Source organism: Falco biarmicus, chromosome 1, assembly GCF_023638135.1.
Source record: "Falco biarmicus isolate bFalBia1 chromosome 1, bFalBia1.pri, whole genome shotgun sequence".
In the NCBI taxonomy this organism is placed as follows: domain Eukaryota; kingdom Metazoa; phylum Chordata; class Aves; order Falconiformes; family Falconidae; genus Falco; species Falco biarmicus.
The window spans coordinates 59,286,475-59,304,599 of NC_079288.1; the positions used below are offsets into that span (position 1 = coordinate 59,286,475).

General features: G+C 39.2%; 1 protein-coding gene across 1 annotated transcript in view; it reads right to left on the reverse strand.

Moving 5' to 3' along the window:
- Positions 1-18,125, reverse strand: part of COL25A1 (collagen type XXV alpha 1 chain) — a 319,468-nt gene that overhangs the window by 81,345 nt on the left and 219,998 nt on the right. Inside the window, exons 8-10 of the mRNA XM_056359942.1 lie at positions 10,309-10,368; positions 8,367-8,474; positions 3,810-3,845 (exon numbers count right to left, since the gene is read on the reverse strand). Coding sequence (XP_056215917.1) covers positions 3,810-3,845; positions 8,367-8,474; positions 10,309-10,368 — 204 coding nt within the window. The remainder of the gene's footprint in view (positions 1-3,809; positions 3,846-8,366; positions 8,475-10,308; positions 10,369-18,125) is intronic.

Here is an 18,125-nt window from a genome sequence, read left to right on the forward strand (position 1 = left end):
GGCCAATGCAATTGTACTTGAGAAAAAAAAAAAAATAGTTGCCGTGAGAGGCACGGGCTGAGAATTTCTGTTTTATCTGCTAGTTCTTGGTAAACGTTTGCAGCTAAACAGCTAAAGAATGATACCTCATAAAATTTACTGTGAACATGCTAACAGAATGAAACAAAGAGGGCTGCTGCAGGACTTTGGCAATTGAAAAGAAAATCACAATTGGTAGTTTCCTGGAGGAGCTATGAAGGTTCACACCAGCTGAGGATCTGACCTTGACCATTGGTCTAAAAGCCTGAATTGAAGCCAGCAACACTCCCCAGTTAGTTCTGCCTGATCCTTCTGAGTTCATTTAAACCTAAGATGAAAAATTAATATTAATTCATTTTAAAGATGTGATATTTTGCAGACTCAACTGCAAGGTCACAATTTTCCACTGCTTTTCACAGAAATGGCAATATCCTTTGGAAGGACATCCTTCTTATTCTGAATAACTAGTAAAAGCAGTAACTATAGGTCTTATTTTCTTGAACAGATGCCCAGCAAGGTTGTATAAGCACAAAACTATTAGTTTGGAAAACAATATATCTTAAAGCAGAGGGATTTTGCATTTGGGTTAATCATTATAGTATAGATTTCTTTTGCAGAGAGACACCTTTACCTGAATTTTCTGGTTATTCTGGAGATTCATTCTGTTCATGCAAAACATCTGTAAAATTACTTGCCTGTCTTTAAAGCCAGTTTTGGGGGATAAAATAATATACGGGGTTTTTTTCAGTGACAAGAAGTGGTTGATTCATACATTGAACGTGTTTAAATTTAATTCTTTTACAAGGAGCTGAAAACATTGCAAATTTTATTCTTCCAAATTTTTTTTACTGTGCACTAGTTTAAAATATGTTAAACACAAAAGCACTAAAAACTCTTCCACGTGGAAATTAGAAACAAAACCACCCCATGCACACCTTCCATCCTATTGCAGTTTATGAACCGGAAAATTTTGATCATCAGTGTCAGCTTTTGAGATTTCCCATCACTGAACACCTTAAGTTCTTATGAATAGTCTGGAACTGAAATCCTAGCTCTTGGGTAGAAAAGAATCACAAAGTCATTTACAACTTATTCTGAAAATTAGAAGATAAACCAGAAAAAAATGTATAGTATTTAAGAGTCCTTATCACCAGGAAAAGAAGACAAATGGCATGGGAGTAAGGATGAATTAGGAGAGGCAGGACACAACTTTAACTGAAAAGGTTGAAAAGCTAAGGAAACTACTGGCCTTCCCTCTTGCAGGGCATATATTTTGCTAGTTCCACATAATATTTCAAAACTTAATCCCTTTGGTTGACCCTCTGCTTGGTCTCCCTCTGCATTCTCTTAATCCTTTCTGCACACAGGAATGATAGCTTCATCTCTTGTAGAAAGTAGATCTGCAGGGCTTTCAAGTGCAACGGAAACCAGACACAAATTGCAACTAGTTGTTCTTACATTCCCTTCTAACATTAAAGATGCATACAGTCATACCTTTCTAACTTAAACCTAAGCCTCCATCATGCTTAAAACCAAATTGAACTATCTTGGGTTAAAGAGAAAACAGATTCTTCCTGACACAGCAACATATAGAGCCCAAACCCCCTTGTAAACAGCTCTCCCAAACATCTCAACTGCAAGAATAGAAGAGCAATAGAAGCATACTGGCACTCTGACAATCTGGAAAGATTTTCAACCAGGAATGCTATTTTCAACAAACAGGATGCTAACTTGGACTCCAGACTCTTGGTGTGAAACAAAGGCAAGTCCTTACAAAAGAATTCCTGCAGAATTAACCTAGAAGTTCCTTTGAGCAGAGATCTCCACGTTCATTTACTTTAAAAAGATAATACATGGAAAATGCAGAAAAAGAATCTCAGGTAGGCAAAGGCCTGTGTTCTCCACATCAAAATATACCTATTTCCTCTGACAGCACAATTTTACAGCATACTTGTTGGGAAATCAGCCATTTCTGAAGTAGTGTCTCAATTTCCAATATGTTTGTAGAGAGATATCTGAGTACAGAAATCCACAATGGAAAATGTCAGAAGCGGCTAGACAACACCTGAATAATTGTACCACTTTCCATAGGGAAGAAAGTCTGGAAATCTATACTGGCATAAAGAGCATGTCAGAAGCATCCAGAAGAATAAAAAGAAATTAATTACCTCCCTGATACTCTGATGCTCTTTACTTGATCTACACACAATGTAACATTTAAGCTGTCAGCCTGACTTTTAGAGCAGGCATTTGGAGCTGGAAACTCATGTTATCTGGGGTCTTTCTCTAACTCAAGCTTGCCAATTTGATATTTTAAACACCTTTTTTTCTTTATTGAAACACACTTGCATTTAGAGAAACAGGTCTGTAGTAGCTCTGTATTCTTACACACAAATGGTTACTTTAGAGCAGTGGGAATCTTCTGAACGTGGAGACTAAAAGGTGATGAACTATGTTTTGCTTTAAAAGCCCTCAGGAATTCTGTGAACCTGAAGATCTGGTCTTGAATAGAAGGAAGACACTGTTGTAGAATCTGAGTGAGTTTTGTCCAGAGGTCAAATAGGACACTATTCCAAAGAAAACAAAACTAACAACCGCCCTCCCCCCCCCTTCCTAGCTATTGCACCTATTATTAACAGACCCTCAGAAACCAAAAGGACAGAAGAAAACAGAGCCCAAAAACATGCAAAAGCCCTTGGTAATACATTTGGGAGGCTTTGATTTTGGTTTGTTAAACAATTATCTTGAATTTTAAAAGTACAGCACTTTAACTGGCTGATCACAGCAGGTATTTCTGAGTCTCAGAATCTTAGTTTTTTCTTCAAAAAATATTGGATTTTGTCAATTCAAAATGTTTTGCAATTTGCCAAGTTAAAATATCATCACACCTGTTTAAAACTTCATAAATTCCAACAGAAAGCAATCATATCTGCACTGATTGCTAAGCATATAATCTTCCTCCTCAGAAGCATTCAGGAATCAAAACCACATGTCACGGGCTACAATTCTGTCATCTCTCATAAAAATAGGAATGACCATGAGTGTTTAGGGAGAACTTAAGGGAAAAAAAACTCTGTATGTTTCACAGTTCTGGGAATATGTGACAGGCAGAAACTTCTGATGCCTTACCCTGTGCCTGAAGCTGATTTACAACCAGTGGAGCTTCAATTTGCTTTGAAATGAATAGGGTTAATTAATTCCTGATGCAACAGAAAACATCTACTCCCATATCTTAATATTTGTAAAAAATGCATTCATTTGACTATTACATTCTCACACACACACAGAGGGAAAAATACAAAACCCCAGGAGAGAAGAATATTTGAGAGTTTCAGTATGCTGCGCTGTTCCATCAGGCAAAGGGCCAGAGCTGTTGCCACAGAGACAGCTGGGATTTTGGCCCTTAAAACAAGTACATGGTTCTTGTGCTGCTCCATGGTCTCAAGATGGAAACAGCTCAACTTCAGAGACAGTGATAAGTGGGGGCCAGGAACTGGGAACACCTGGCCCGGCTCTTTTTTTGCTTTGCTATGCCCTTGCCCTTAGCTGTTTTATTTCCCTCTACTTATGGAAGTTAAAAAAAATTGCCTTATGTAATGGGCAACCGTATGTAAAAAAAGTATGCTGTCTTTCTCATCTTTTCTTCACAAGTGAGGCTTCAAATAGTCTGTGACAAAGGAAAGTTAGGAAATACACAGCTATAAAGCTTTTTGGAATTTCTCGTTTTAAAAACTGTGTATGTCATGTATCTGTTACAGTTTCTTAATAAACTGGAAGAGACAAATACTTACTGTCAGTCCTTGTTCTCCTGGTTTTCCTGGCTCACCCTGACAATAAAAAAAGGAGAAAATAATTCCAGTAACATGTCTTGAAATCAGTTTTCTACCTAATAATAAAATATCTTTAAAATTCCACTCTTAAACAGGTATGGCAGCTGACTGCAGATTAAATATATAACCTTTTTTTCTTTCTAAACTACTAGGCCAAGCCTCAGACATTTTAAGAGGCCAAGTGCTATTTCACAATCTTGTAATGGTATAGCTCTTGAGGCAACAGTTAAGTATCGTTGTTCTGACTCTGTTCCTTGGTTCCAAATGTAATATTCCCTTGCAGTCAATGGCGCTAAAGGACAAAATGAAATGCTATTTTCACATATGTGCTGAATCCCCCTGTTTACATATTGCAAAATTACTGCTTTGTGTCATCACCTCCGTTAGCAGGCATAACTTACCATTGGAAATTATCATGTTCCATATAAACCCATGAATATTGGTGTTTTGAAGCCATGCAATAATTACTCAGCTGTTAAATACTTGGATTGGCTTTTAAAACAGTAATCCTTCATTTTGCCAATGTATTCTCTTTCTGTGGGCACAGATCTACAAGAAGTCAGGATCTACCTTCTCCCCTTTCTTCCCATATGAACACATACAACTGTCTGTAGACACAGTAAAACATGTAAGTTGTACAATGTGAACTAAAAATATCCATCCAAAAAACAGTTCCTACCATTTGAGTGATCTGGTTTATAGATCACTCCCTTATAAACCCAAGAAAGCACAGGGCAATCCATATGCTGTTGTATCAGCACAGCTGCAGGATCTTCTTTAGCAGCTTTGTTATAAAAGAGAACTATCAAAAACCTGATAACTGTTCTGAGGTTGTTGTTCTTGGCAACCAAAAAGAATCAGAACTGCTTCTCCGGGTATGTGCGCATTCCATTCAGAAGAAAACACACAGGAGCATCTGCACCCCAAGACACCCAGGAGAGAGAAACCACACAGGCATAGATTTCTGACAGCTAATTAGCCAGACCTGTTGGACTTTTCATCTCACTCTGAAGCCTTGCTAACTTACATATACAGTAATCACACAGCCTGATGTGAGCATCAAGAGATCCTCATAAATGTTTGGAGATAATGGTGAAATAATTTCAAGAGTTTGCATCACGCTCTTTTGTCTTATTACCAGCAAAAATCCTTATTCTCCTTTTACTTCTTCTTGGAGGTGTTAAAGTTTCAAAGTCTCTGTGCTGGTTTCTGTGCGATGCAAAGGGAAGTAACCTATTCTAGGTATCATGCCATAGGAACGCAAGTATGTTCTGGTTCCAACAGGTTCTTCTGTTGACATCCAAAGAAAAGTTTAGCAGAAGGCTTCACAACCTTTTCTTACACCCCTTCCTTGGTTTTTGCTCTCCTGGCAGTAGGCCCAATGGCATTTCCCTAGCATTTCTACCTCCTCAGCTCTAAAGGTTTCCTGCCTGAGAAACCAACACCTTTACATCTCTAGAAGCTTTAAGTATCTGTATCAGGATGAACACTTCCAGTATGCAAGGTGGTAATGACACAGATGGAGATGTGTGGGCACAGATGGAGAGGTGTGGGCTCACAGGCTGCTCCCAGCCCTGCTACACTGTGGAAGAGAAGTAATGGTGGCTGCTGGAGTTGCTCACTGTGCCTTGCTACCTTGGCTGCCTGACTTTTTCAGGATACACAGCAAGTGTACAGGCATGGGGAAAAGCAAGGGCCAAAACATCATCTTATAGCTCTGGTGATTGCAAAGCTCCTTGCTTGAGCAGGACAGGTTGGAAGAAAAGCCCCTGCATTGCCTAGCACTGCAAGGAGGGTATTACTGCCTTCTAGTTGTGGTTGGCCACTGTAAGGACATCCTTCTATAGCTGTGTGATGTTGCAATGTCCCTGCTCATAACACAGTGTGGCTACTGTTGTTCAGCTCTTCAGCTCAAAGGTCCACACAAGCCTTTTAAAAATAGAAAGCTGTCATTACCTCTCAGCTAAGCTTTCCCTTTACAGTTCTGCTGCTCAACTGTATATCACATAACTATGGAGGAACAAGCCTTTTGAGGATCAGAAACATTAACCTGAGGGTACAGGACAGTAGCAAGGAACGGGATGGTAATAACAGTCAGCAATCTGTCTGGATGGTTTCTATCCAAGTGCTTTTTTGTATATGATTTTAAAGCAGTATTATCAACTGATTTTCCATAATGCTATAGGGCTTAAGATAGCCACAGCTTAAAAAACTATAAAAAGAAACTCTCCCTTGCCATCTAAAGTCAAAATCACTACAGAACTATTATGAAACGGAATGACCTCATTGCATAAAATGCATGACTTTCCTGTTATGAGAAACACTAATGTTCCCTTTGCTAAAAAGCACAAAACCCGAAGCAACACACAGTCACATTGTAATCAGCAACACCAGCTGATTCTGCTGGCCTTTTGTGCATGAATTATAAAAATGGTATCATTGCAGTCAGAAATGGGTTCTGGTTTCAGTCTCACCCTCACTACAGCAAACCAGAAGCCACTGTGCTGTTGGCAGCCAATTTTACCATACTAAAACAACACAAGGCAGGCCCAGATGAGGCCCTGTCCTGGTTTTGGCTGGGGGAGAGTTAATTTTCTTCTTAGTAGCTGGTGCAGTGCTGTTTTGGATTTGGTGTGAGAGCAGTGTTGATAGCACACTGATGTTTTTGGTTGTTGCTGGGTAATGTTTATACTGTGTCAAGGACTGTTCAGTTTCTCAGGCCCTGTCAGGGAGAGGGCTGGAGGGGCACGGGGAATTGGGAGGGGACACAGCCAGTACAGGTGACCCCAGCTAGCCAAAGGGGTATTCCATATCATAAAACATCATGCTCAGTATATAAACCAGAGGGACTTGGCCAGGGTGGGCTGATCGTTGCTCAGGGACTGCCGGGGTATCGGTCAGCGGGTGGTGAGCAGTTGTGTTGTGCATCACTTGTTTTCTTTCTTCCCTTCCCTTTGGATTTCATTCCTCTCCCTCTCTCCGTCCTTTTCATTACAACTGTTATTACTATCATTGTTCTTTCATTTTTATATTATTTCAATTATTAAATTGTTCCTATCTCAACCCTGAAGTTTCACTTTCCTTTCCGATTCTCCTCCCACCCCCTGGGTGAGGGGGAGCGATCGAGCAGCGCGTGGCACTTAGTCACTGGCCGGGGTTAAACCACAACAGGCCCAAAGCCTGATCTCCTGCAGGACTAACAAGAAATGAGTAGCTGGTCAAAGTAAAGCAACACAATGGAAGCAACAGATTTTTCATGTTATTTCATAACCTTGAGCTAGAACTTTCAAGGGCAATGGTGGTAAAATACAAACCAAACCAAAACAGCAGCAGAGGCAACGCTGCAGTACTGCAGGTCTTAATTGGCAAGCCTTGCTGGGTTTTCACAGGAAATTTTAGCAGAGTCTTACTATTATCATCATGTTATATTATATTTGTACAGTTAATACAATTTCAGATGAGGTAACCCGAGCAGGGCCAGAACAAGAGTGTGGATATTTTCTTTCTTGGTTTCACCTATAAAAGGCCCTACAGGGACATGTAATGCCTTCTTGTCCTGGCCCCACATAATGAGCAATCCTTTTTCTTAAAAAAAAATATGTTTCAGTGTTGGTCCCTTGCTAGTTCCCTATGTGTCCTCTTGGCTGCGATCTTTACTTATCATGGGGGTGTGTGAGGATGTGTATCTGTACATGCGGTATTTCACTTGTCACATCTCATTCCTCTCTGTGGTTCTGTTTCCACACTAATAACACAGTGGCATTTGTGATGAAAAAGAGGGGTACTTATTTTAAAAAAATGAAAATCAAGGAGGCTGCAAAATATAAAACCAAAACCATATTCATATTTTGTTTTTTTTTTTAAAAAAAAGCCACGTGTTTATGCATCTGTTTAAAAAGCGTTTAATCATCAGATTACGAAGTGCCAAAGGTGGTGGGTCTGATCCTGTGCTTAAACCAAACAATAAGCTATATACTGGATTCTGCTGGTTGTTCTAGTGAAATACAGGGGATAAGCCAAAGAAAATTGTTCCATCTGACTTGTGTAAAGATGGCAGAATCTGACTTAAAACTTCACTACATTTTGGGCAGCATTTAGTAGTTTATTACTTAAATTCCATGATTTTTGAGGCTAAATCGGGAGGTGAAAAGTCAAGCCCATCCAATGCTATGACATCTCAAATTCAATTTTGTCTTGCAGTGTAAGTAGAAACATTTACTACTTGTGGAGAGGGACAGACCCTCCTTATGCAGCTATTAAATATCAATGAGCAATTGGGAAACCTTAGAACGTGTGGGGAAACTGTCAAGGGTGGGAGGCAAGGAACCTAGGTGTTACTCTTGGCCCTGCTATGAACTTGCCCTGTATATGTGAGACTTCAGGTACACCATGAAATCTGCCAGTGGTTCAGCTTCCACATGTCTTACTTGCCAGTCTTGCCTCAGAAAACATTTTTGAAACTGAGCTGGCATACACTTGAGAGGAATTTGGAAACATGACAGCAACAGACTAACTCACCGGTAAGCCAGGCATCCCGCGAGGACCATCTTTGCCGGTATCTCCTGGGGGACCTCGAGGTCCCGGTGGTCCTGGAGGCCCAGGGGGTCCAGCTTGTCCTTGGTCCCCCTAAACCAACAAAAAAACTCATCACAAGTTTGTTTTAGAGCCATCAACTACACAAAAAGACATTGATTTACCCAGAAAGAGTGCTAGATTTACCCAGAAAGAGTGCCAGGCTAGAAGAAGCTGGACAGTGGCTTCTTCACTGCTTGTGACAAGAGTCTGCACTTTGCCTTGAAGACCAGGGGTTTTATCTGTCCAGTACAATCAGCCATAGAGCAGAGGTTCAAATTCTAAATGGCTTGTCCTACTACAGGACATGTGCCAAAGTTTGGGGTAGCCTTGCAGTATTTTACTCGTCTAATTCTCCAGAGCAAGTAACCGTTTTCAATAAGCAGCTGTTTGCTTCACAATTGGCATAATCATAACAAAGCTGAGGCAACAAAGAGAAGTAGAATGTAAGAATATTCAGTTTGCATGGCAATTTTCCAATCCAATCAGTGATGCATGGATAGATTTAAAAAATGAGCATAGAAAATAACTGCATTTCCAGGAACCTGTATGTAATTTTTCATCTGTTTTGGGGAACCGCTTTACAGTGACAATAATGTGACTCTCTTAATGATTTCTACTAATTCATTTCTAAAAGCCAATTTTCAAAAGAGTTGTCAAAACATATTACCTTCACCTTTAAAAAAAAAAAAAAAGACACCAAAAAATGGTGCTGAAGTTATTTAAATTCCAGCACACCACTGCAAACTGCTGTAAAAAGCTGACTGCATCTTAAATGTGGATCGTTTAGCAAAGCTACCCATAGCCTTTAAATTGTTAATATCATTAACAGTTGCTTCATTCCAAAAACATTTTCGTATTAACAACCTGCTATAAGAAGGCATCTTACAAAACAGGTACAGCAGAAAGTAAATTGAATGTAAAGAAGAACCAGACTCCAGTGAGATGAAGCACTACCTTAATGAGGCGGCGTTTAATGAGCTGCTGATCAGCAGAGAGAAACCCATGATTGATTTTAGGAAACACCATCTGATCAGGCAGGTGAGGTCAAAGGTTGAAGATCAGAGATGAGAGAATTGAAGAATAGACATCAGAAGGCCCGAGAAAGAAATAAAGACATATTCATTAGATTTATCATAGCTAAAATAATACAAACCGGTGCTTCTGCCTGACAGAAACTGTGCATTTTGTTTTGAAGAAATTTACCTCTAACGTACAGGACACGACACTTTATGAATTAATGGTATAAATGACTTAACTGTGTAAGTTTTTTCTGCACAGATTTTCTGTGAGAATTCTTCAAGTGTATTAACTTTTTCATTACCTGGGCTCTAAGAATAAGTGTTTTTATATGCTGTTCCTTCAGCAAAGCTTCTAGAGACAAAGCACCAGTTCAGCTTTCAGTCAGATTTTCTAACCAGCATATTGTGCCATGAAGAATGGTGTGATTTTAATAAGGACTGGAGTTCCAGCTTGACCAGATTGCTTCAATCCTTCCTGCTTAATTTGCAAAAATCTGTATGTACAGATTAAACCTCTGATATCTAACACAAAAAGCTGACTCTACGTAACCAGTATGGAGTTCACTGGCATTTTCCCCACTCCTGTGTGCCTCAGGGAAGCAGAACTACAGAAAAATCTCATCTGAAAATAAAATACTGACCAGGATAATGGGGATTGTGGGTGTTTCCAGGGCTAACACTATACACAGTTACAGATTTGATGCCATGCTCTGCATCAGGGGTACTTATACCAATGCAATTTGTAAGGGTTGACTTAGGTCCACCATAAGGATTCATTGGTATTCCATGGTAAAAACAAATTTTCATGTGCACTTTTATGCTGATACAGAGAGACCTGACTGAACAGGTACGTGTCAGCCACAAACCTTGACGGTGAGGATCTGATTACTGTGCAGAGCAGCGACTGTGGGGAAGCCTGGCAGACCCTAGGGACACAGCATAACATGGTACCAAAACAGCACAACACAAACATCACAGAGACAATTTACTAACAGACAAACAGAATGAACACTGTTTAGTATACCCCACATTGCCTACTGACAGGAAACAGCCTCTCTGTCATATGGGAAACAGTTAGGTTTGCACTACACTGCAGATGCAGGTTGTTACTTCACTACAAGAATATCAAGAGATTTTAGAAGGAGCAGTCCCACAGGGATTAATTTTCTTAAAATTACAGTGAATAGTTATGATCATTTGACAGTTGTTAGATTATCAGCCAGCAGATGACTGAGCCATTTTCAAATGAAATGTGCTGTAGCACTTCAAGAGAGCTATGCTGAAAGCTTTGACTCTGGATTGCTGCAGAACTTGACAGCAGCGACAGTGGATTTTGAAGCGCTTTGCATGATTAACTTCCTGCTCCTCACATTCTGTTTAACATATGACATTCAGCACATAAACTGGTAATAAGTACACAATTATAAACACTGAACAACAATCTACTGCTACATCTTGGGTAGTCTGAAATGGCCAAGGCCAATATTTTCAAAACGTATGCATAGCTGCATTTTCTTATGCAGGGCAATTTTTTTTCCCCTGAAGTGCTGTGTGCTGCATATGGTTTTGCATATCCTATGCTACTGACACGTGCAGAATTTGCACTGTACTGGTACAAAAAAGAAGAGTGTGGTAATTGTGGCCTGCTGTGACAATACAAGGGGTGAATTTTGCTCTCAGTTCAACACCTTTCTTGTGCTGCCTTGTAGGGTGCAAATTAGACATTCTGATAAAACTGAAACCTTATAGAGCTGATCAGTGAACTCCTAAAGAAAGAAATGCCCAAGTCCTCTCCTTGCCTTTAGCATAGCACGCTGACTGAAGTAGAGGCTTGTTCAATGGCTGATATGCATCAGCTGAGGAAATAGATTAAAATACAGTCTGGTTGCCCTAAGCTCCCCGCATGCATGCATGCACCATGCCACCTCTATGAGGTGTGGCTGGTGGCACAGCCCCTGTGTGAGGCCTGGAGTGTATGGCTGCAGGACTGCAGCTTGGCACCTCTGAAAGGGAAGGCTGTGCCTGGCTCTGGCTGCCAGACAAGGTGGCTTCCAAGACATCCTGCATGAAGGCTTTGCTGGGGCAACCCATGTTGCCACAGTGCAAGAGACCTTTGCAGTCTCGTTGGCCTGGTGGAAAGCACCAACAGGCAACAGCAGCCTGCCAGGTCCCTCAGTTGCAGCAGATTCTTTCAATATGACAAATATTTGCTCTATTCAACTCCACATACATTCACATCAGAGATCCTCTGGATCACGAAGACTGCACTGGTCTTTACGGAAAAAGGTACATGATGCATACATGTCCTTCAGTAGCACCTCTGGGCTGCATTCAGCATCTTTATTCCTGATATATAACCATGAGACAAGCTAAGACCCTGTAAATGGATCCCATAAAGCCAGTGGCAGTTTTACCAGCCTTCCCACTCCATTCTGACGAACATGGTGTGGCTCAGTGACCTGAAATCTCCTCTTTAGAAACAAGTAAAAAGAAAACAAAACCAAAATAGACTAAACCTCCAAACATTTAAAGAAACTCACTCCTGAGACACTGCTAAGACTGGAATGATAAATCATCTAGAAAACAGATGTATAATATTTACATTTATCTCATTATGGAATACGAGCTAAAGAAGTTATTAGATAGTACCATGCCAGAATCTTTACATCTGTGACTCATTAGCCCTGCTGTGCATATGGTCCATTCCTCTTCTAAATAAAACTTGAATACTCGTGTAATGGAAATGAGTACAAACAAGAAACCTACAAAATAACTAAAATCTGAGTAGCAAGCAATAAACTTTAAATCTCATTTATTAAAAAAAAAGAGGATAAACAGAGAATCTTTTAACAACTTCATTTTTACTCATTAGCCTTTAGGATTACAGCACAGTAATTTCCAGCTACCTCTAAAAGTAGCATATTTTCAATTCGACGTTTTAAAAAGCAGAAGCTCAAAACTCATATTAGGTTTGGTTTATCTCTCTTGAACATGAAGGAGAGCTGAGAATTGTTTAAGAAAGGAGTTTACTCAGAAAATATACTGGTTTGCCATGAAAGATATTTTTTTTCTTGAGAGGAAGTGAAAGAATTTTTAAAGTTTTGTGTAGCTCCACACAAAGACATTTACATTTCACAGTCCAGCCCCAGAATTCTCAATACTTCCCAACACCACATGAACCAGTTCAAGAGCAGCTATCAGAACTGCAGTTTTCTGCCTAGATAAACAACGCATGAGGAAAAAGGGACAATCCCATTCTTCCATCAGCAGCTTAGTAACTTCAGCTTCTTCCCAAGTAGGACAAAGCTTTCTTTCCTTCACCCAAAGCAGGCATAATCTCAGACCTAATGGTCAGAGACATGCCGTGCCAGCTTGGATCTGGATCATCTCCCCATATGTAACAGGCATATTTGGAGACAGCCAGAAACACGTGAATATGAAATGGAACCCAGCAAAGAAACTATAATGGGTACATAGTTTTTGCATGTGTGGGAGGCTTTAGAAGGCACTGCATCTTCTGGCATCCATGGAAGATAATGTTGGCAAACAATGAGCTTCTAAAAAGGCATAAAAAGAGCTATCCTTCCCACAAAATGAGTTCTCTTCCTTTCCTGTCACTCTGCTATAAATATAGTCACAAATATCCCCCAGATCTGTTTTATTTTTTCTCTATCTAAAGCTGTTCTCAACGATGGATTCAAAGTTACTCAATTTTCTCTTTATTTGGTTTGATTCTTGAACTGCACATAGGAAGGGCTCTCGTTCTACACCCTGGGAGGCCCTCACAGAATATAAAACACTACAGTGATCAACAGCGACCACTGGCCCACTAAATTCCTCTGCTGACAGCGACTCAAGCTCACCCTGAAATGCTGGCTGGTTACAATTTCTAAACTAGCACATTTGTTGCATGCCTCGCTGCAATTTTTGCCCAAATGCCAAGCAAAACATGATGCTTGGTGGAGGCTAACAGGCATGTGACCATGTAATGCAGTGTCCTGCTTACCCACCTGGAAATGCAGATAAAGCCTACTCATCCCCATACAACAGCTACTGAGAAAACCAAAGGATGCCAGAACATATTGTTCCCTCTCTCTGATTTTTTACTTAGATGGAATACTCCTCCTGTTACATACATCACAGCCTTCAAAGATGTAATTCCCACTAGCAGTCCTAGATATTTCACAGTACATTCAGCTTTGTGCATTGGTCTCCATGAGGTCAATATTATAAGTTCATTATAACCTCGTCGTAAGGCAAGTATAATAACATTAAGCAACAGCTTTACTGGTTTTGCACTATGTTGCGTACACTCCATTTTGACTATTGCATTTGCTTAGTATAGTAAATGTCACAGTCCTCCTTAGGATTTTCCTTCTGACCTGCCAATAAACCCAAGCTGCACAAGCTTACATGTTCCTGTGAAGACATGGTAAATGAGACAGGAATTACCACCTGCTGTTCACTTGCACTTCCTAAGGTTACAGCCAGCTGCTGCTATTTCACATCAAATCACACAGGCTTCAGGCCAGAGCGATCCTGACACTCTTTATGGCTGCTTTACCTCCCCCCAACACTACCTCCAGTTCTAATTAATCCCTCAGACCAAGTGCCAGTCCTGCAGCTAATTATTGTAACTGCCCTGGGGAATACAGTGTTTGGTATCACCCTGTACGGTGCCATGGACTCTCAGTGGGAGCTCTTTTATACAATCCCTTTTATCATAGCTGCTGCTTTCTCCATCAGCAAATCTGCTAACTAAAACAGTGCACCACAACAAGACAAGGAACCAGGAATTTCTTTTCGCTTAGGCAATCATTCGGCAAAGACCTTTAATTTGAATACATTATGTAACAATATAGACTTTGTATTAAAATAATAAAAATGTAACGTTTAAAGAACTAGCACAAACGTATCACTATAAAAGCGTTATTTCCTATAACAATCTCTGTATTTTCACAACGAACTCTACCTGATGCTGCACTCAAAATGAACAAAGCTGGAAAAAACCTCTCTATTTTGGTCTTAGTATTAAAGATGAATTTTCAGTGATGCAAATGTGTTTTCCACACAACTCTGTTACGAGTTCTGATGAGTGATCACTATCTGACCTACACAGAATACCCTTCCTGAAGGTAAACCTACTCCTCTCACTGAAAGTGGTGGCAGGCATCAAGTTAACTTCAGGATGGGTTGGTCCTCCCCCCAAAGTTGGTTCTTACAGCAAAAATCTTCTCCCCTGGCTTATTTTTCTCTTCAAATTTTATACCCACTGCAGTTATGCAATACAAGTAAGTGGTTCAAGCCACTTCTGTGATATTTATTAGGGCTGGATGGGTTTTAGAGCTGGTTTTGATCATATTGGTCTAAATCAAGTGTGAAATATTGCAGTGTTTTTGTGTGGCAGATGCAGTTTGAGATGGAATGACTACATGATGTTTTCTCAGTCACAGGACAGGGCTGTAGAAAAAGGAACAGGATGTTCAGAGACTTCCTTCCTCACCATTCCTCTGTCACTACTAAAAAGGGGCAAGATGCAAACCAACTGGTGGTGACTGAAGATGTGCATTGCCTAGCTCTTAGAGAGGAATGACAACATCCTTGTCTTGGGAGCAAGTATGTGGCACTCTAGTGTCACAGCTGTTCTGCATTCCCCAGGGGAACCTCAGGAGCAAAACATCAAAGGCATAGCTTGGCCCTGGAGAGCCATCCAGAGCCAAAAGGATGCTCCCATGAACTCTGAAAGGAGGCACATCTCAAGTCTGAGTGTCCCAATGCTTCAGACAAAGTTGGCAGCCAGTACAATCTGAGTTCTTTCCTAACCTCTTCTAGTTACAAAGCTCCAGGTTACTTTGCTCCAATTTGTTACCCTAGTTTCAGCTTAATGGAAAACAGGGGAGCCACATCAGCCTAGTACTAGTGAAGCAGAACAGATAATTAGTCCGAGGAATGCAGCAGGTGAACACCCCTGTAGCCATGTAGCAGATAAGGAAACAACGTCTGAGAAGTTAAATTAACTGCTCATGATAAATTGACATTAAACCAGATTCCAGCAGTTTTCTCAGTGATGTTACTTTCATGAAAGTTATGTTAACAGAAAGAATCACGAACATTTTTTAGCCTTCTTATTGTGGCACATTAAGGGTACAGTTTGAAACAGTGGTTATATATAGTTTATAACTTGAACTGTAATTTGCTCTACACAGGACAATTAATAACAGAAGAAATAACTATGTGGGTAGTCATACTGATAAAGTATGAATTTAAAGCAGTACTGTGCTTATATTATATGTTTGATGTAACACATAGTAAACCAGAAAATAAGCTTTTATACAGACATAAGAATACCACTTAAGGGAATAGCATCACTGTATCACCACCTTTGCCACAGCTTTTTGCAGTGTATTCATATAGGTGAAACCAAAGAGTATTTAATCAGAAAAGAAAAGGGTGGGGACAATGCTAATTTATGCTAATGAAAGCTATGTAGTCCTTCTATTAAGGCAGATAAAATTAATGAGCAGTATTTATAGAAGTTAAGAGAAACTTTAGTAGTATCTAATCAAACATCATCAAGGACAGTCCTGAAAGAAATTCACAGAATATGTTTAAATTATGTACATTTTTATTTAATTAATATAGTACTGTGACTATAATACAATACATTTTTGCTTTGCCAAGATGTTGAATGAGGATAAAAATAGCGTCATGCACTCTTTGGGAACAAAGCTTCCTATTACATCACTGATTTACCTACATTTGCTACAGTTGCAATGCCTCCAAAAAATGGAATCCTGCTTTTGGTAAAGGCAAGAAATCAGGTTAATTTATATAGTACTATCTATTTTATGAAGCAAACCTATTCCATTCTAAAAGAAAAACCCCAAAACCACCAACCAACTTTTGAATGAAACATAATACAAAATATGATGGCTTTAAAAGAGGGTGAGTAGTTAATGATCATGGTTTGATCATCACTCAGTAACTAGTATTTTCTGATTTATGAATGAGGTACTGATTCTAATGACATCAACAGAGGTTTTCCATTTATTGTCAGTAGGAACAGGAAAAGGTTCAAAATATTTGTTACACATTCCTTCGAAAAATATTAACAAGTAATAATGCACACATATTAAAACCAGACTTTCTAAAGTTTTCTTAAAAGAAAAATTGGCTGAAAATGTATCACTTGGATACCTTTAATTTTCCTTTAATATGGGACAGTAAAAAAAGTTTTGTTTATAATGTAACAAGTGAAGCAATAGTTGAGCTTAAAGAGATAGCTTGTATCTATATATACACACATATTTGTATTTAGTTATTTCAGTAAATAGACTGCTTCCAGGACCATTTCTGTCAATATTAGACAATTTTAAAATACTTTGCCAGCACATAAGAGTAGAACCCGCAAAATTTCTATTGTAGAACAATGATTTCTCTCTAGTGTGCAGCAAATAAGTGGCAAATATATTAAAAGTAATCAGCAAAGGGGAAAGAGTTAAATAGAAAAGAATGTTTTATCATTACCCAAAACTAACTCTTTTAACAGTACACAAGGAATCTTAAAACTTTGAGTCAATAAATAACACAATAAAATAAACTTCTGAATACCTTTCCTTTCTAGAACTTAATCTCTTCTGCTGAAGATATTTTAGAGATGTTATCAGTTCTGTGTAGAACCAGCTGCTAGGAAAATTTAGTTAAGCATACCAAAAGGAGAAAATAATTTTGTGAAATACTTAAGTATGGCCTCCGAGTTGTTTCTTATTGTACCTAGACCAAGTTCAATTTAAAGGCAGCTGCTAGCTGATGATTTCTGGACCTAATAAACAAGGAATCTCTCATGCATCTGAACTAAATGACAGAAGAGATTTATTATGTCATTTACAGAAGGATGAGAACAGACTTATTAAGACACTCAGTACTAGCTGTTCCATTCCTAAATGTTCACCTCGGAAGATTTAGTCATGGTACAATCTCTACTTGGCAATATATCCTTTGCAATCCTACCATTATGAAATCTTCAAAGGCTTTTTTTAAATTGCGGTAGAGCTGAGCAAATGAAACTGAGCACCGGACTGACATCAGCATTTATTCTAATAGTCCACAGGCTAAACCCCATTATTTTTAATTTTGACATGGCTCAGAACAGTAATGCAAATTTCTGTAGACATGTCATGAAGCCATGTCCTCTGCAAAAAGACAAGAATCCAAAAAACTTACTAACATTACTGTTTCTTACACTGGTATTGAGGAAAGCTAGTTCTGTATTTGACCTAAATGTTGTCTACTAGAACTTTAGAGTAATGAGTAGAGATCTGACATAAAAAATATATAAAGAGATCAAAAGAGCGTTTTTTTCAAATAAGATTAGGACTTTTGAACGCATCCACCACTACCTTATCTGTGGTCTCATGTGACCAAAAGCTGTATTAACTTGCTGCTCAAACTCACACTCAGGGCATGATTTTCAACATCAGTCACACTACTGGAATGTTGCTTTAGCTCACATTTTCTACAGGCAGTATGGACATAAGTAGAGTAAGCTATATGACATTATGAACTAGAGCCCTTATGCCATCTCTGTATGATGGAGATTGATCAATAGATTACTTCTGAATACTTAAGAAAACCTCTCAGTTTCTTTGAAAAAAGACAAAAAAACCCCAAACCAAAACAAAAC